Raw genomic sequence first — 21,242 nt, forward strand, 5'->3', positions numbered from 1 at the left:
TTTTTATATGGATTTCAAGGCAAGATAATTTTGTTATTGGCAGGTATTGTCCCGTTGATGGCTAATTATCAGAACTTGTTTTCCTAATTAGTCAAGGCGAAACCCCCTGCTTTTAATTTTAGTTTTAGATTTGAGCTCTTATTTATTGTTTATAGTTTAGCAAGTGGTGCATTTGCCCAATGTTATTCTATATCGTAGTACTGGAGCTTAAACATTCTCTTTTAGTTCATAGTTTAATTTTTGGTCTTTTGACCATAATTAATGAATTCTCCTAAAAACATACTTTTTAATAATAACTTCCCTAAAAATCTGGTTGAAAACATTTGCTTAAGTATAGCCTTCGATGAGCATTTCGCTTCTTTTGAAACTGTTCAACTGTATAAATGTATGATACAACCGTGACAAACCATTTTTTTGTGGATCACCGGGGTGGATGATTTTTACACATGGGAAATGGACGACTTGGCATGGTTCTGGAGTAATCTTTTGGATATGATTTTATTTTTTATTTTTACGCTGACAACTGGAAGGAATTTTGGATATGATTTTATTTTTTATTTTTACGCTGACAACTGGAAGGAATTTCTATCACGTTGAACATCGGAATGGGCTCTTTTTATATGGATTTCAAGGTAAGATAATTTTGTTATTGGCAGGTACTGTCCCGTGGATGGCTAATTATCGGAACTTGTTTTCCTAATTAGTCGAGAGGAAACCCCCTGCTTTTAATTTTAGTTTTAGATTTGAGCTCTTGTTTATTGTTTATAGTTTAGCAAGTGGTGCATTTGCCCAATGTTATTCTATATTGTAGTACTGGAGCTTAAACAATCTCTCTTAGTTCATAGTTTAATTTTTGGTCTTTTGACCATAATTAATGAATCCTCCACGGCTGATGAGCTCTGGATTCATACTTTATCTTTTCCTATTTAATGCTATTTGCAATTTTCCTTTTTATCATCATTATTTTTATATGATTGTTTAATATTTGAAATTTTGTTTGCTTATTTTATATATATATATATATATATATATATATATATATATATATATATATATATATGTATATGTAATATGAAAAATCCTTTGCTAGGTCTTTTCCATATTAAGTTCTGTTCACTTATATGTCAGCGGTAATGAGTCACAGACATTATTTATTACACACTTGAATGCTTCTCATACCATATATGGTTATGTTCTAGGCTCAGATGTGTTTTCCCTTAAAGTACCTACCAGACACTTTTTTTCCCTCCAGACTTAAGCCAGCCTCTGTCTGCGGTGCAAAGCCCAATAATATTTCGTTATTGCAATCTGCTCCTCCTGTATAGATCACGTGAGATCACATGATCAAGGGATAATTATCTGTAATCTTTTAATGATATTCCCTATATAAAAACCGTGGGACAACTAAACAGGGGGTTAGTTAAGAGAAGTTCCTGCTGGTATATTCTATGTAAAAATACAGATGTTGTGAAAGTAGCTTTGTCCTCTTTCTACATGGTAGGTTATCACGGCACAACACTGCAACTTGCGAAAATCAAGATTCATAATTGTTAGCAAAAATATGAAATTTTAGTTCTTGAAGACAATTCCCAAAGGTTTAAGAAGTTCTAGTAACTTAATTCATTTTATAACAAAAATTGAAAATTATCCCACTACCTAACCGGCGGACGAATTGTTCCCCAAAGTAGAAACTCCAACAGAATCATGAGTTTGTTCACACAACGCGATAATGTGACGTCACTGTTACTGAGTTGAGTAACATTTTGCTGAGTGCAGGTGAATAACTATTTTAAAAGGTTTCACAGTTAGAAAATAAAAGGTGTTGTGTTGTTTCACAGCGATAATTTATGCATGTGATTCGATAAACGTCACATCACATGGTGGAATTGGGAAACGTATTTAAGTGAGTGCACCCAATCAATCAATCTCTTTTTATTCTTATCTTATCAGTTTTGATGTCGCCGTAACTGCAGTTCGGTGTGTTACTGGGAGCGGTGTGCTCCAGTTTCTCATCAGTTCCACGTTGTCGAGTGGACTTATTTTTAGAAAAATGTAGGAAATAAGTTCGTTATGCCAGGCTAAAAGAGTGGGCAGGTTCCATTGGTCACCTTGAGGCATTTTGGTGGTGAAGGATGAAAAGGTGAAAGATTGTGGAGTTTCTTTCACGGAAGTTGATGTTGTTGGACGTAGGCTTCACAAGACTGTCGAAGGTTCACGCTGGATTGGATGAAAAGATGTCCTGGAATCTGGCTGGACTGGATGTCCGCGTGTAAGGGTTCTTCACCGGATTTGGCGGTTCTTCGTGTCCGAGAGGTCAAGTCTATAGAAGGTCCAGCATGGCGGCTGGCCACGAGTGGTACGGGCTGCAATCAACTTTCACGTTGGATCCATTGGAAGGATCAGGCCTTCACGTTTTGATATGCCAAGTATTAAAGAGTGAATATCCTGAACGGTATGAACTTTCATCTTGAATATTATCAGGACTATTCTATTTTTAGGCAATGGACTCAAGGTGGACTAGCGTTGACTAGTCTGTTAAGTTTTGGAATTGAACGATACAGTATTACATAATGTGTTCCTATAAATGTTCTTGTGGGGGGTTTTATTTTCAGTCAAAATGTTTGTGGGTTTAAAAGTAGTTTATTTACCCTTGTTGATATTACAAATTTTAAGATATATTTAACGTTATTGAATAAAATTGTTTTTGACTGTTAAATGTGTTTTTAATTCCATTTTTCCCCCGAGCAGATCACACCACAATTTCTGTTGGGCTTGCAACAACCCGTTTTAGTTCCTCAAACTTCGGGTATTTCATCCACGGTAGCACGCAAGTTCCAACAGTAATAAGAACCGAGCGGCGGTTCTTACATATATATATATATATACAGTCAACCCTCGATAACTCAAACTTTGATAACTCGAAATTTTTGATATCTCGAATTTTTTTTTTCTCCCTTCATACTTCCTATATTGTCAATGGTCAAATTACCTTGTTTAGTCGAAATTTCGAGTTTTAAGCCCTTGATAACTCGAAATGTTTTGCTATTTCACTAGGATTCCATTTCCTTTTTTTTTTGTTCCAAAATGTGTGCAAACCTGTTTCTATTCTATTCTATGGCGTTCCAAATTTTCAACATTCCTCTCCTTTCGTCATTTCACCCTCTTCCGCCCCTCCTCCCTTCTTCTGACTTTTCAAAGTCACACACCTGCAGGAGAGGAGCTGTGAAATGCTGGCGGGAGGGGAGTAGAGGGGATAGCTGCTTCTTGTTACAGTTTTGCTGGACCCTCATTCTGTTCTATCTTCACATTGCGTACGGTGGTAGAAAGGAATCATTTCAGATAACTTTCAAAACAGTCCATTTACGCATATTAGTTATGGCAACCAAACAAAAATTAAATACGCTTTCCATTCAGGAGATGAAACGACTTATTGAAGAAGTGGAAAAAGGTTCCAAAAAGAAAAACGAAATCACAAAAGAGTTTGGAATTCCAAGCAGTACCTTATCGACCATATTGAAAAACAAAGAGGGTATTCTGGAAAAGTGTGATGACGGCTTTGAGAAACGAAAGAGAATTCGAGTTAGCGAGTTTCATGATATGGAAATATGTCTAATGATTTGGATAACACAATGCAGAGCACAAAACACCCCTCTGAATGGAAATTTGATAAAAGAGAAAGCCGAAGCATTTGCTAAGGAATTGGGCCATTTAAATTTCAAAGGAAGCAATGGATGGTTCGAGAATTTTAAAAACCGAAACAACATTACATTTCTTAAGTTATGCGGCGAAAGTGCAAGCGTTGATGAGGAAGTCTGCGTGGAATTTAAAGAAAAACTACATTTAATCCTGCAAAATTATGATGAAAAAAATGTGTTTAATGCTGATGAAACCGGACTTTTTTTTTTAATGCACTCCGGATAAAACCATGGCTATAAAAGGAGAAGCCTGCAAAGGAGGCAAGAGAAGTAAAGAAAGATTGGCTTTGCTGCTTTGTGCCAACATGGATGGGACTGTAAAACTACCTCCTCTAATGATTGGAAAATCAGCTTAACCAAGGTGTTTTTCAGGCGTGAAATCCTTTCCTTTTGCTTACGATTCTAACCGTAAAGCATGGATGACTTCCAAAATTTTTGAAAATTGGCTAAAAGAATTAGAAAGGAAAATGAAAAGAGAAAAACGTAAAATCGTACTATTCATTAAAAAACTGCAAAGCCCACAACAAAATCCAGAAATTGGATTAGGCAAAGGTTGAGCTTCTTCCCCCGAACACTACATCGAAATTACAACCCCTTGATCAAGGGATCATTCACAGCTTTAAGATCAAATATTGCCATCAAGTTGTGAAAAAACTTTTGACTGGAATTGAAGAAGGAGTCAAGCCTTCTGGAGTTACCATATTAGAAGCCATGCAAATGACTGACAAAGCTTGGAATAGTGTATAACTTCCTCAACCATCAGAAATTACTTTAAGAAAGCTGGATTCGTAAAGAATGAAGAGGATGTCCCCGTATGCGACATAAATGATGAAACAGAAATGAGTGTGTCACGGACAAATTGGGGACAACTTTCCGAATGTTTGGATTTAAAAGTGCAATTCCAAGACTTCCTAAACGTTGATGAAGAAGTTGCAGTATGTGGTCGGTGGGAAGACCATGAAATTCTTTCTCAAATAACCGCTGGGATCCAATTTCCGAAGAGGATGAAGAAGAAGAGATCTGCAATCCTCAAAAAAAAACCTACAAACAAGGAAGCCCTATCCGCTACTGATGTGCTACGAAGATTCATCGAATCCCGTCCACATATAACAGAAGAGACATTCAGAGCGCTTTCTCATTTAGAAATTGTAGTGGAACAAGACTTGAATTTGAAGAAAACCAGCATCGATTCTTTTTTTAAATGATTCAATGTATCAGTAAGTGTTTTGTGAATAATATATGCTTTTATTTTCAAAGAACCATGCATTTTTTGCATTTTATCCCCCACCCCCCCAGCTACCCAAGGATTTTTGATAACTCGAATTTTTTTGATGCTCCCTTCAAATTCGAGATATCAAGGTTCGACTGTATATTGATATATATATATATTTTTTTTTTTTTTTTTGGAAAATTCTGTTTATGTAAGTGCAGGGGGACAGTGACATCTCAGTAAAGGGGGGTCTGGACCCCATGGATCCAACCCCCTTGGCTACATTACTGAACCTACTAGCTTCTTCAAAAGCAGAATTGACCGCCTAATGTAGCAATGGGATAAAGGTGCCAACAGTTTTGGCGACTATTTTTGAGTTAATAAAATCGTAACCGTTACTTTAGGCTAATGACCAGGTTTTATTTGAATGCCCCTTATATTTCCCAAAATCCGATTCAATGTCTATAAATTACAGGAACCAAATCAGCATTGAAAATTGCTACCAATCGAACTTTAAATGCATAGCTATAAGCAGTGTAAATGTACTTACCGATAAAGCATAAGAAACAATTAATGCAACAATGGATGGTCCCAAGGAATGACGCTTTACTATGGCTAGAGAAGTTGCTATAAGTACAATTGTAGTACCGAAAGCATCCAGCCAGAAATGAAGCCACCTGAAAAAATGGATACTATCAAGGGATAATCTAGGATTTCATTTGAAAGTAAATCCACTGACATCAAAAATAAATATTTAAATTAAAAGTGTCATACTTTCAGATGAAATAAAAATTTGGTAATGATGTGTGAGAAACATTGTGATAAAGTGTTAAATTAAGTTAAGAATTCTAACAGATCATCTCCTACTCTGTTACAATACTTAGTTTCTGAATAGGATATCAAAGTTATAGCATGAAACAAATGCATTAAATTGAGTTTTTACTCAGTAGTCAAGGTATTTTTGAATCTTGTGTCTGCATCTTTTCAAGGAAATAAGTTCAATTACAATTAGAATGTGGGTAATTCTACAAAAAAGGAAAGTTAGAGGTGTATTTGTTTCAAAAAATGAATTTTATTCACAAAATCTTCAAGAAATTAAGAAAATATTTCAAAGGTAAAGTAATTAAAATAAGACACCAGCAGAGCTTAACTATTTGTATCTTATTGTATTTTTGTAATTGTGCTTTTCTTTGGAATGTGAATAATATAACAGTGAATGATATATAGTGATCTGTTAATAAAAATATAAAAATTAAAATCCTTCTAAATCTTGTGTGCATAGCTCATACAGAAGTATGAAATTATCTTACCAATTATATCTCACAGCATCCATAATAATGTCTGATCATAAGAACAAGTATTTCTTATATACTTTCTTTCAGACATAAACTGTAAATTTGAACTGTATTGTAATACAAAAAAAAAAAAAAAAAAAAAAAAAAACAGGTTCTTAGCAAATCTTTTTTCAGCTACTGTTCTCTCTCTCTCAATCTTACTTAAACAACAGTTTTTTACTCAGAGCATACAAGATTTTTTTTAAAACCATAATGTCTGAACAAAACCTTAAACAATTACATTATAGGACTTAAAAGTTATGTTATAGGACTAGTATCAAAGTTTAAAAGGATGGGGTTTGTTAACTCTCAAAATCTCCAATGTTCTTCTAAGTTCCATGTTTGTTTCTATAGTTCAAAATCTGTTGGCTTTGGTTTCTCTAATTAGTACTCTTTTTTCCATGGTTCAGTCTGCTCTGCCAAGCCTTCCCCACACCATCAAGTATCTTGGTGGATAGAGGATGGAAGATTTCTTCTGTGTGTTATTACTAATTCTCACATATAGTTTTAAACAATGTTTCCCAAAACTATCAGCACATTGTATTAGCAATTTCATCATGAAAATACTATTCTATTATAGATTCTACTATTTTAGTAGCTACAGGCTACAGCACCACATATTTAGTACACTAAACTTCAAACTAGTTGTTATTTCAGACACAACAACAACAATAGATTTTACTGCTCAGGACACAAGAATTTATCAATTGCAACTACAGGATATAAAAAAAATGCAGAAAATGTTTTTCATAACCCTAATGATCATGTTTAAAACATTATTATTATTATTATTTTGTCTTTCATTTTTTTTCAAAAAAAAAAAAAAAAGTTTTAAACTATAGTTACAAATCATTTCAAAATAACAAGTCTTTCTGCAAGCAGGTTCATACAATAAGATGAGCAAAACTTAATGATATATTTTACTTTTTAAAGGCATGAACATAAACTATAATCATATGTATTTTTAAGCCTTTAATATCAAAGCAACCATGCCCCCCCCCCAAACACAAGTTTAAGCAAACTCATAACAAAGTATTTCAGATCGAGAAGGATTTATAAAAGCATTACAAAAAAAAAGTTAGAGAAAATTTATGCTATTTAGAGAAAAATACCGTATTAACCCGCATTATCTGATATGCTGGAAAAAAAGCGAGGTTGACCAACTTGCCGGAAAATTCGAGGTTTATTTTCCAGCCTAACAAAAGTAAATTTCCCCATTCAGTTCCAATCAGAAAACAAACCACTGTAAAGAAAAAATTAATATAAATCCCAAAAGTAATCTTCTTTCAAAAAAAAAATAAATAAATAAATAAAATAAAACGTGTATTTCGTATAATGTGTGCTTGTTATTTACGGTAGGTCATTAATTATGGATTTAATTATGTGCCAATCAAGTAATCAATTCAGAGGCAATCATCAATACTGCGATATGTTCATAATTTTTTTAAATAAATTATTTTAGGTTCCTTTCAGAGAGGTAAGTTTAATTTTTATCTGTTGAATAGCTGTGGTAAATTCTTAATCACTGGTTTAGGGGCAGTAACTTACTGCTTAAATGTTTGCTTACTTAGTTTTAATTTAACTTTTATAAAATTATTCATTATTAAACAATATTTTCTTGCTAAAATAACAAATGACATTGTTAGTAAATATTTTTAAAAAATTAAAAACTGTTTATTAACATTAATAAGATTTGTACAGAACTTATATTCATTTTTAAGATGAACAAACGTATATTTTTTATACAGTATTACTTTTTTTCCTAACCTCGATTTTTCCGGCATGCCGGAAAGAACCAGGCAAGTGTTATTGAAAATCTGGTGACCCCTGAATTTAGTGCCATGACAGATAATGCGAGGTAATAGGGTAGGAGTAGACAAAAACGTAAGGAAAGTCTTTAAAATACCTGTTGCAAGATACATTACTGATAACACAAGTTATATGCGTATCTAAAATGTTTTCAAATTTTCCAATGAAATCTTTTTGAACATTGTATGCTTTAATGGAAGATACACCATGAACCGATTCTATGAACTGACTGTAAACTGGAGACCTGGTAGTTGATGCCAATCGTTTTATTTGTCTGGATGCAGTCAAATGCAGAGTCTGGAAGAAAGTTTCAGAAAATGCTGTTGAGAAAAAACTCTTAAAGACACATATAACATGAAAGAAATTTTCTACTTCTTACCTGAATAATATAGTACAAAAGTCCAAAAGGAAGAATAGAAGCGAGGAAAATTGGTGTGTTTATTCCAATCACTATAAAACTGGCAAGAACATAAAAAATACAGGAGAACCAACTGTCTATTGCATAGACAATTTGAGTATCCAATACATCCATATCTGTTGTAAACCTAAAATTAATTTTCATATCAAAATACTAATTTAAAATACAATTTAAGTACAATGGGAGTAGTTTTGAAGCTATGGTTTGCAGGTCTTTCAAGAGTAAAAGATTCACATCAAACATTTAGCCTAGTCTCACTTACTGCACACACTAAAATATCAAAACTCAACATTTTTTAAAAAACAATTAGCTATTGATTCAGTAAGTTACCGCCCTATAGCCAGGGCTAAGGCAGAAATGCATGAACTACACCGCCAGCTCAGTCAATTCCAGCCGAGGACTGCAGTTTCATGCTTATAGGGTGGTAACTTACTGAATACACCTGCCTTGCCTTTAATATTCGAGTTGAACTGAACCATTGCTTCAGTCACTCATCTGGTCTGTGCTAATTCTATATTAGCTACCAGTTTGTTTAGCACTCTTGGCTTCTTTAAGAGGTTTCCCACCTCCAGCTCAGTCACTCCAATGCCGGGCTGATGAGTGCTAATAAGCACAAAACTGCAGTCCTCCGCTGGTATTGACTGAGCTGGCGGTGTATTTCATGAATTAGCTATCTCTTTCAGGAATGCAACAACATTTAATTCCCATACATTCTATTAGTAGAGTAACCCTAACATAAAAGGTACATATCTTATACAGAAGATCTCCCCCTCTAATCTTCCTCTTCCTTAGTATACCTAGTCCCTCACACATATGTCACTTTCTTCAAGACTCTTTTGGTGTTACACACATGCTGAGTTTTAAATATCTAAACTAAATAAGTTTCTTTTCATTAATAAGTCATCAGGGCTCCCAACACATTTTAGCTTTAGAAAAGGGTAAAAGAGGACCATTTTCAATCAAAAAGAGGACTAAAGAGGACCAGTTAGGATTAAAAAGAGGACCTTGAGAGGACTATTCATTTAAACCCAAGGAAGCACCAAAAGGCAAATTAGCTGCCTGCTGCTCTAAATCCGTGAAGATAATTTGTTTATTAACCGTAATACTGATTTTTAATGATACAATTACTTTATCATCTTCTGCACAACTGATCTTTTTATCAATTGAATAATAATATTATTTACACAAACATTTGGATGGGAGGGAGGGGAGGTACTTAGCTCAGCACTTAAGGCAGCCTCCTTAGAACTAGATAGGCGTAATGATACACTTTGAATTGAACCAGGGATGCTGGTAGTCTCACTGAAGGATAGATGAAGCTGTGCTTCATCTTTCTATAGTTTAAAATTATTTTTGTGTTTTTCTGTCTTATAATGCTTTTTAATATCATTATATCCCTTCTCAGCCCATATGAATCTATCACACACCAAAAAGATGTACTGTATTGAAAATTTTCCTAAAAATGTCTGAAATGCTCAATCACGAAGAGAAGCAGATCACATGACTCACATTTTTGCAATTTTCATATTCAAAGCATATTTTCAAAAATCATAAAGCTTACAATAAAAAAAAAAAAACTCTATGATTGCTTTGAACTTTTATGGGGGGAGAAAACAAATTCCCCCCTTTAGCAGGCATCATGACAATGAAATGATGTACACAAATTCAACTTCATAAAATTACATAATTCAACTTTGTTTCATATACAAATGCTACTTTAAAATGTTATGTGCTCAATTGTTTAAATTTAATGTCCCCCCCCCCCCACAAAAAACAGTGATAACCAAAAATAAGCTAATAATAATCAAAATTAAGTTTGGAGTTGTAAATACACTTGAATTAAACACAAAAATTATTAAATTTTTAGTTATTTAAATAAAAATTAAATTGAGTTAATCTGACCTAGCATGTCAAAATAACTTCTAATTGCCATAAATATAAAAATATTTATAAGATACAAAACGACTGAAAGCTCAGAGAAGCAAATTTTCACGAACTAAGTTCAATGTTGGCATGTTTCCCATAAAACAAATTTATTTATTTTCTACTAAATTAAACATAAAACATGCTAATCTAAGGTGGCATATGGGAAAATAACATTCGATTGGGCAAAATATTTTAATACATACATGATTCAAAAAGATTGAAATTTCAAACACTAAAAGCAATTTTCCGCTAAGTCCGAGAAAGTTCAATGTTACACCATGGTTTCCAAAATAACTCCTTCGTTAATTAGTGAAATTAAATGAAAAATAAGCTAATCTAAAGTAGCATATGTCAAAATAACTTCCAATTGTCAATGACATCAAAATGTTTAAGAATGTTACAAGATGCAAAAGGATTGAAATTTCAAACGCGAGAAGCATTTTTCCGCGAAGTCCAAATAAGTTCAATGTTGCCATGGCTTCCAAAATAATTCTTTCGTTAATTATTGAAATTAAATGAAAACTAAGCTAATCTATAGTAGCATATGTCAAAATAACTTCCAATTGTCAAAACCATCAAAATGTTCACAAGATGCAAAAGGATTGAAGTTTCAAACGCGAGCTGCAATTTTCTGCGAAGTCCGAATAAGCTCAATGTTGTTATGGTTTCCAAAATATTTCCTTTGTTAATTATTGAAATTAAACGAAAAATAAGCTAAACTAAGGTAGCATATTCAAAATAACTTCCAAAATATTTCCTTCGTCAATTATTGAAACTAAACGAAAAATGAGCTAAACTAAAGTAGCATATGTTAAAATAACTTCCAATTGTGGAAAACATCAACATATTTACAAGATGCAAAAGATGAAAATTTTCAAACGTAAGAAGCATTTTTCCGTGAAGTCCGAGTAAGTTCAATGTTGCCATGGTTTCCAAAATAATTCCTTCGTTAATTATTGAAATTTATCGAAAAATAAGCTAAGCTAAGGTAAGCACATGTCAAAATAACTTTGATTGTAAAAAGCATCAAAATATTAACAGATGCGAAAGGATTGAAACCTCAAACACGAAAGCAATTTTTCGCGATAAATCATATCGAATATATATGTTCAGAATATTGCACTAACGAAATATTTTTAAAAGAATTACAAGCACAATCCAATGATTTTTGAAAGAATTCCAGCAATAAAGAAATTTTTCATACTTTTTCAAAGTTTTCAAGCACTTGAAAATGACCTCTTTTTTTTGTCCAAGAACTTTTCGAGGTTTTTTATGGGCGTACGAACCTTGTTTAACACGCGCTGCGGCGGCGTGTTTGGGTTTACAGTAACTTTTAACGAAATGAAAAACTTTTAAAATCTGATATTTAAGTAAAATTAATATAAAAGCCGACTAATCGGACCAAAATGTTAAAAAGCGGTCTAAAGCGAACTTTACCATAAAAAACAGACTTAGGCGGGAAAAGCGAACCATTTGGGAGCCCTGAGTCATTCACTCAGGGGAGCTTTTCAGCCATGCATAATCAAAATTTGATTATTTTTGACATCTTATTTGTTTCTAAAACGTTTGCTTTTTTCAAAACAAATCTTACACAAAATGGAAATGTGCCAAAATACTGATGTGATGAATTCAAATGAATGATTACTTGAATGAGATTGAAAAGGACATTATAAAAATATCAAAAAACAAGCTTACTTTCAAAAAAAATTTATACAGTATGTAAGTACAGGTCATAAGTTTTCAGAAATTTAAATTGACTATAGTTATTAAACTTTAGTTTTCCCAACAAACCCCAAGGTCAGTTCTCTCAAATATATTTTAGCCAACTACAGCAGTGTGGGAAAACTATACAACACATTAGACGTTTTTCTTCCATTTTATACCAACTAATGCAATAAAACAACTTAAATACATTGAATGAAGCTTAAAAGAGAGATATTGTGGCTCAAAGTTACCCTAAATGACTAATTATGAAAATAATAAATTGACCTTTTTCAATTTGCTCAATATGAAATAAAAACTCCAATGGAAAATTCAAACAGCATGATGCAGCTTACCTATTCATCACACGACCCATTGGTGTGCTATCAAAAAATGACATAGGACACTTCAAAACACAACTAAGCATTTCTTTATGATACAATTCTGATGCTTTTGTTGAGCCATAAACAAGAACAGTGACCCCCATGCAAGTTGATATAGCTGTAAAAATAGAAATTGTTGTTGCAACAAATATGGATATACGTAAGAATATGCAAAATTGAATGTTTTCACCGATGTCTGAACTTATTCTCCATTACCTTAACTCTACAGTAGTACCAGGTGCTCGAGTGTGTGTATGTATATATATATATATATATATATATATATATATATATATATATATACAGTGGCGTCACTACCGGGGAGGGGAGGAGGTCCCAGGTGTCACCCGTCTGGGGGGTGACACCCTAAGTGAAATTGCAAATTTTTGAAAAATATGAAGCTAAAATGCATTTTTAGACTACAAATTTGAAATTGTTCCGGAGGTTGACCCCTGGACCCCCACTTTTACTTCTTTTTTGTACATTAGCCCACCTAAAATTTCTTTTTGACACAAATGTAGTTGTTTTTGAAAATTGCATGAACTTTATATTTTCATAAAATTTTTGTTTTCTTTTGCATCTGTAGGGGTGTGTGTGTGTGACACCACAAATTACCGCCCCGGGTGTCACTCACGCTAGGTATGCCACTGATTATATATATATATATATATATATGTGTGTGTGTGTGTGTGTGTGCATGTGTGTAGCATTTTAAGGAAACAAGCAATTTCGAAATTGAACCAAAATTAAGAAAGCAAAATACAGTAAAATAGAATCAGCAGTGGAATCCCGGTTACCGTATTTTCCTGCGCATAATCCGTGGATTATCTGCTGAAAGAGGCAGTTTATGAGGTGCGGATTATATGCAGCCATGGATTATCTGTGATTTTTTCCCCCTTAACACCAACGCATTGAACTTCAATATTTTTACAGTAGGATTCACCGATCGAGACCGTACGTGGACTGAATGTTTATTTTACGAAGCATGCATGTTCTTCTTGGCTGCCTGCCTGTTTGTTGGTTATTTTACGTTGCTTGAGTGTTCCTCTTGGCGATTCAGGTCATGTAAAATAAGCAAGATTAAAATGAAATAAGTAACCACTAGTCGACCCGTGCGGAACTCCGCACTGTGCTTCAAATCGTTTCATCAGGCATTTTGCTCTTAAAAAATTTCAAAGAACATTATGAAGAAGAATGGAAAAAAGTAAGCGCACAAGAGAAGGCATGTAATTTGAAGACATCAGTAACAAAACCTCGTTAAATACAACGTTGTGATAATTTGATCATAGCTCCCCTTTTAATCGTACATATTTTCAATGCAAACATAAATGTCATTAAAAGTGTGGCTGAGTGGTGACTCATGAAAAAGCAATAATTGTGCATGTGAAAAAACAGGTTGTGGCAAATACAGTCCTGCACATGTCAGCATCTGACGGGAAAAAAAGAAACATTAAAGAGATATTTATTGGCACGTATTCGAATTGGCGCCATTCTGACTAACAGCCCGACACCCCAACAAACCTAGCAATTGCGCCTTCCTTTTCGAAAGCTATTCATTGAAGGAATGCGTAGTAAAAAACAGCAAAAAAGCTTTTTGCCCCCCCCCCCCAAAAAAAATAAATAAATAATAATAATAAGATCATGCATCTGTGTTTTGTCATTAACCAGCATGGTACGATTTAAAATTATTCGCAAAGCATGGAATTTGATTAAAGAATGACGAAGATCTCACGTAGCGATTGAAACAAACATTCTAGAGAAGTAATAAATTTGAATGAAAATAAGTGTTTTTATCTTTGAATATTGAACTATTTCACATTCACATAGAAGGTTGCTTTAACCGTTACGGCTTAAATGCCCCCACATGTTTCTCTTTTAATCGAACACTTAAAATTCAAAACCAAAACCAGTTGAACTGAGTCCGTTCTTAAGTGTAATTTTTCGAACGTAGACAAAATGTATTTTTTTTTTCAGCAGAAAGCAGAGGAGTAGAAAATAATTTCTTGCTAATGAAGTTGATAATACTTTTAATGCTTTATATCGTATTCGCGCGAATAAAAAATTAAAGGTTTACTGAGTGAAACTCATAGTTTTAATCGGGCGTAGTATTTTTTCATTTGTACAAAAGGTCGAACACTGCTATTAGAAACATCTACATTTTAGCATACAATAAAAATGTTTTTCTGCACAAAAAGGGTTTCTTTAGGTAAATCTAATACTTTTTTATGCTTACATTATGTTGAGTGGTCTGGATGTAGTCAAAGAACACAGTTCGATTAACAATCAACTTATCCGAATGATAACTGTAGCCTGCATAAAGGAGTCGAAACACCAAGTAGCATTCCCACTGCATTTATTTTATTAGGTGTGTATGTTATGAGCACATGTAATGCGTAATACTAATATAAATTTGATATTATGTCGGACAGCCCAAGCTTGCCCGAAGTTCAGATAGTTTATAGCCGAACGCTCTACCGAATAAAACTTATCAATTAAACCAAACAACTAAGTCCAGTGCTGTTAAGCTTTATTAAAATATGAACACACACACAGGCTATTTATTATTTTTTTTTTTTTTTTGCCGAAAGCGACGTAAAAAATGGAAAACTGCATTAGAACTTTGCTTTAAAAAATGCATAAGAACTACAGGCAGCATCAAAATTTTGAAACAGCAAGAGGCGATTTCGAAAACTTGAATTTTCGACCGTAAGTCTTTTTTTCGTCATTGGCCCGCCTGATAAGTTTTAAAATGAGAGGGGATTAATATATAAGATAAGATATTGAAGAAAAATGTTTTTATTTTTGAAAATTTTTACAATTTGTTATCGCAGGCTGCTTAAACCGTTATAACTTAGATGGCAGCACGTGTTCATCATTTAACAGCACGGTTAAAATACAAAATAAATTGAACTATGCTTTCGAATGTAGTAAAAATGTGATAAGCTATTTGTTTTTTAGCAGAAAGAAGAAAAAATATATATTTTACCCTTCAAATTGAGGTAGTATTTTATTTATTTGTACAAAGAGTCAAAAACTCATTAGAAGAATATATATTTCAATGTACGATTTATTATTTTTTTTCTGAACAAAAAACAATTCTATTGTAGTCTGAAATCTTAAACCTGTTACTTATATTTTCGCTTACATTATGCTTTAATTTTCTTTCCAGAGCCAAAGCTTCAAAAAAAAAACACGTGCAATTTCGAAGTAATTTAGCACAAAATCACTGAATGTTTTCATATCAGCAAGGAGCATTTCCATCTCATTTATTCTATTCCCTCGTTGTTATTCATTTAATTCAGTGTTCATGTAATGCGCGATATTTCTCTTAATTTTTTTGTTGCAGATTGTTCGGACGTGGGCCCGAACACGTAATCTTCTGGTTACGAAGAGAACGCTCTGCCGATCAAGCTACTCAGCTCTGTCGGTCACAGCGCAAATTAAAGCTATAAGTTTGACCGAAAACCTTATTCTGGTTCTTTAAAACAGGTTTTTCGGCTAAAAGAAACAATTTTCAGACCTTGGGTCTATTTTTCGTCAGTAGCCAGCACCATAAGCTATAAAATAAGCTGTAAATCAAAGAAATCGATCAAGAATTGAGGGAAATTTGGCGTAGAAACCAAAAACAGGCTACAGAAATAATATATAAGGATTTGCAAAAGATTAGACCGTTTGCTCCTTTATCTTGACTCTTTGTTTTTCAAGTAATTAGCATACTATAATCAAGATTTCAAGAAAAAATCATTATAATTTAGATTCTATTTCAGATTCATTTTGATTATGCCTTCAAAGTAATTACTTTTTCACATTTTTAGTTTAGTTGCTCAAATTGTATGTTAAATTCAAACTTTATCTTTTCACATTGTATTATCCGCGAATTATACGAAGCTTTTTTTCTTCAGGTCGATTTTAGGACCTGCGGATTATAGGCCGCCCGCGGATAATACGCAGGAAAATAGGGTATATGGCAAAAAAATCAAAAACTTTTAAAACTACAGACTAAAGAAGAATGTATAAGTACCAAGAATCTGCATACAGAATAGCAGTGGGCAAACGCACCAACTGCTACAATGCAAACGAATGACGGAAGACAATCTTTTGAACTGTTATGGCTTTTGATTTTTTTTAAAAAATTATGGCCAATGATTTTTTAATACAACCAGAATGAAAAATTTTTGTGCAGGATATGGATTTGTTTTGTCTACTCCGAATTTAAGGCAAGATTTTACATTTATTTTGCATGCACTGGATTGGTATGGTGGAGTATTATTATTGATAGCATCTTGGCTTCTAATAACAGAGACAAAACCCAAGCTTTATTTTTAGGTATAAGTCTCTGTTTATTGGTTTGCATTGAAGTAGTTGGTGTGTCTGCTCAATTCTATTCTGTATGTGAATTCTTGGTGCTTATACACTCTTCTTCAGCTTGCAGTTTTAAATTGTTTTCGTTTTTCAACCATAAGATGGAGTTTTCACTGCTGATGAGTGCCGGCTCCATCACTTCAACTTTAGTTTTCTATTTTACTGTGTTTTTCTATCTTATTTTCCATTCAATTTAAAAGTTGCTTGTTTCCTTGAAACGCTGTTTACTTAGCTTAGTTGGCTGGCTGCTTTAGCACATCTTTCATCTTGGGCTAGGTTTTTTCATAACTTTACTAATGTTTTTGCATTATATATATATATATATATATATATATATATATATATATATATATATATATATATATATATATATATATATATATATATATATATACATATATATATCTTAATATGTAAAAATCTTCTGTGCAGACGTTTGTCACCATAAGGCTTTTAAATGGTTGGACCGATTTTGATCAAATTTTTTGTGTGTAATTAAGTTGTGGCAAGCATGGATTCGAAATGAGATGGATCGAATCGGAAACATTTTTGTTAATTAATTAATTTAATCATCGGATGGTTTTATCTCCCAAATGATTAATATTTATTTTAACCTATTGTTGAGCGAGAACTGAAATAAATATTTAATCCGTTGCCAAAGAACAATAAGAAAGCCAGCTCTGCTTTTTGTAATGACATTTCCTACTGTGATATATGTCAATTGAGAATAGATAAAACGTAGATAGAGAGAGAGTAAAGCCTTCATTTCTCTCTCTTGAAAGCAACTATTTTAGGTCCCGTGATATATTTTAAAGTAAAGTACTGGAAGGAAAGGTTCACTCAAAACGTGTGTTCTGTCGTCATAGTTGAACCATGTGACCGGATCGGTGCTTTAGATTTTCCTAACCAAATGATCAGAAAGTACGGTACCTAGCAACATTTCTTTCTCAGCTGAAATCCATCTGAGTTTTTGCACCAAAGTCAAGAATACTTTAAGGATTATCTAACTAATCAGTACATTATTAAAGGAAAAGATGATGGAATTTAAAGACGAAACAAATTTTACTTTCGTCCAGATAAATTACAACAGGATAGTTCTGTACACAAAAGGTCAGTGCAGTTAAAGATCTTTATCTTTGGTGGAAAGAACAAATTAGGCAATATATGAAGTTTTAAAAGTTTTCGTTCAAAAGATTGAACTGCTAATCAGTCGGAGTTGGCTTCGCTCACTGATAGGCTGGATTACAGTAAAGTGGTGACTTGGCGACTTTGGCTATAAACAATAGAGTTGTGTGATCATTTGTTTACATTTTAAAGCTACTGTTAATGTAATTTATTGTATTTTTTGGTTATTTGGCAAAATATTTCAAATTGCAAAGAATTGCTTTTCGCTTTTAAAGAGTTTTTAGTCATTTTAGTTAAAGAATGTTTATTTTACATCGGGAGGGGTGGGGAGGAGGGATGAGTAATTTTCGCTTATACAAAGAACTGTTTTTACCTTTATCATTTTTTGAAACAAAATACTTTCGATTGTTTTATTCTTTTTCATATGGGGGATGTTGCAGCGGGATTTCTTGTTTGTTCTGGATGGATAGTTACTTTTTTAAGCTTAATATCTGAGGACGCTTTTTATCCTTTGAGTATGACTGTAGGACTAAACCATCAAGTACGGGAGAAAAAATAGTTAATAAAACAACTGCTCAGTGGACATTGGATAAATCAAGTTCTATTAAATATATGCATTCTGACACCAAGCAGCTTAGAATATTTTCTTTTTACTTATTTTTTTCAACACATGATAGTTTATTGAATTTTTTTAACTTTTCAATTCAAAGTTTGAACAGAACAACGTCTGTGGGGTCCTCTAGTGTATGTATATATATATATATATATATATATATATATATATACAGTCAATTCACAATAACTCGAATCTAAAGGGACCAATGAAAAAGTTCGACTTATCCAAAGTTTGACTTACGGCTAGTTTTGATTCTCGACATTTTAATAATGAAAACCATCGAATATATTAATTAATATGTACAGATAACAGACAAATTTACAGAACTTCATTGTTTTAAGCACAATATGCACAGTTTAATAAAAAATACTGAGAGAAAAAAAATCAAAAACATGGTTTTGACTTCGATACTGCTGGAACCACTGGAATAGAGCTGATTCTACTTCAAGAAAGGTGCACATCTTCATTCGTTTCAAGTTCAGATTCATGGCTTCTACCGCTTTAGAAGTTCCTCTTTTTCTGTTAATATCATTAACAGAGTACTCGTTTAGACATCTCTGATAGTAAAGAAAACTCACTCTGTCTCTCAGGAAGTTATTAGCAAATGATCGAACTAAGGAATGAAGGGGAACGCATCTTAACTTAGGTCAGCCTTTCAGTAAAGGTACAATCAGTTGACTTGACAACTTGACAGCTTAAAAGCAAATTGGTAGTTCAGCAACATGTTAAAGTGTAAACAGTTCAGTACAAGAAAAGAAAACAAGCTAACCCATTTCCCTACGTGTAACTCCTTTATCGCCCTTTGGCACAACAGCTCTTCTTTAGAGGTCTATTGTGCAGGAATTGCAAGTGAAGATGAATGAATTTTTCTCTCATAGACACTTGATTCTTTTTTTTTTCTTGTTTTTTTTTCTGTTCTTTCGAAATAAATATCGAGTCATCTTTGAAAATTTTTCAAGTTTAAGGAAGTTGACTTTGAGATATTGAGAATAATTAGCATGGAATTAAAGACAAGGGGGTCGGGACTTGATAAAAACTTTGAGTTATAGTAATATTCGAGTTATCGAACTTCGAGTTATTGTGAATTGACTGTATATATATATCTACTAGCTGACCCAGCCACGCATCCTGGCGGAGTGATTAGATTAAAAGAATCTTTTACTCATCATTTTGATACAATCAAATTAATATTTTTAATAAAGTTTAAAATTGTTTTGCCAATATTAAAACATATGAGGTTGATTATGGGCGTGTTAGGCTGAAGTAAGTACTTATTAAATTACTTACTATACTACGCTTAGTAAATTTTGTAAGTACGACTTCGGCAAAACATACACAATAATTTGAAATTGATAGTTAATATTGAAACTGATTGTAAAATACATGAAATACACCGCCAATTCAGTCATTCCAGCCGAGGACAGAAGTTTCGGGCTTATTAGTACTTATCAGCCCTGCATAGGAAGTGACTGAGCTGGAGGTGGAAAACCTCTTAAGGAAGCCAAGAGTGCCAAACAAACTGGTAGCTAATACAGAATTCGGAACGCAGAAATTAAGCATAAACCAAGATACAGTTTTAGAAAGTGCACTACATTTTATCCATCTCAGCTTTATCTATAGTTTGTAATCAATGACTTCTCTACAAAATACACTAAATAAAAAACATAATTTTATAAAGGAGGTAGATAATGTTGATTTCAAACTATTGTTTCTATTATTTGAAAACTGAATATTAATCTAAGCACTAAGTTGTGCCCAATATTCATGCTTTACCTGTCTTTTGCTAACAAGAATAGGTATGATAACTTTCCCACTCGTGAGTAGGCGATAGATAGGTTTCCCAGCAGAGAAATATGTATATTTCAAGTCCAAACCACAAATAGACACTGTTTTGTCTTAATATCTTTTTACGGTGATTGAAAAAGCTAAACACTTTGGAAGTTGAAGCCTTCTAAATGTGTTTGAAAATTATGACGCTCTTAGTGGAAGTACGTGGCAACACGAAAAATTCTCTTTGAAACTTTCCCGTCAAAATTGTTGACTCATGATGAATAAACGTGTACCGTTGCATACTCTAGGTGTGTTTAAATTGTGAAAAAGAATAACTGGTGAACCAATTTTTAACCAGAACTCATATATTGACATTCTTGGTATATCCAGACAATTTAAAAATTCAGTTGGAATGCATACCACTTTGTTTTCATCAACAACTGTATTGCCTTGTTCAGTATCAACGGACAGCATAATCTAATTATGAATATTTTTTATTCAGCTATCAGTTGGCTCATTTTTTGCAATGATTGTAGCTAAGACAGCGTCATTGCACTTTTCTCGTTGCAAATAAGTGTTAACTAAGTCAGTAGCCAATTGATCAGGTGACAGCACATCATAATGACTATATAACAAAATTGAAAAGCATTAATCTTCAATCAGCACTCAAGTTTCATTATACATCTCTGGTGTAAAATCTAGATTTGGACATCGTGTTTGTTTAACTCTATGGAGTATGTCGTCATACATAAAATTTATATAGTTTCCTCACAGAAATGATGGTTGTGTTGGATATTATGTCATCAAAATTACTTGAAACAGTTGACGAATACTGTTTGTCATTATGTCAAAGCTGCATTAGAAAGTGTCCACTACTAAGGATTGTGTGCCAC

At 33.1% G+C, this 21,242-nt stretch overlaps 1 protein-coding gene across 1 annotated transcript in view; it reads right to left on the reverse strand.

Annotated features, from left to right (window-relative positions):
- The window catches only part of LOC129231112 (multidrug resistance-associated protein 1-like), a 130,604-nt gene that overhangs the window by 31,057 nt on the left and 78,305 nt on the right, over positions 1 to 21,242 (reverse strand). Inside the window, exons 21-24 of the mRNA XM_054865359.1 lie at positions 12,450 to 12,594; positions 8,428 to 8,593; positions 8,146 to 8,345; positions 5,456 to 5,582 (exon numbers count right to left, since the gene is read on the reverse strand). Of these exons, the coding sequence (XP_054721334.1) occupies positions 5,456 to 5,582; positions 8,146 to 8,345; positions 8,428 to 8,593; positions 12,450 to 12,594 (638 nt within the window). The remainder of the gene's footprint in view (positions 1 to 5,455; positions 5,583 to 8,145; positions 8,346 to 8,427; positions 8,594 to 12,449; positions 12,595 to 21,242) is intronic.

This window comes from Uloborus diversus, chromosome 10 (assembly GCF_026930045.1).
Source record: "Uloborus diversus isolate 005 chromosome 10, Udiv.v.3.1, whole genome shotgun sequence".
NCBI classification, from domain to species: domain Eukaryota; kingdom Metazoa; phylum Arthropoda; class Arachnida; order Araneae; family Uloboridae; genus Uloborus; species Uloborus diversus.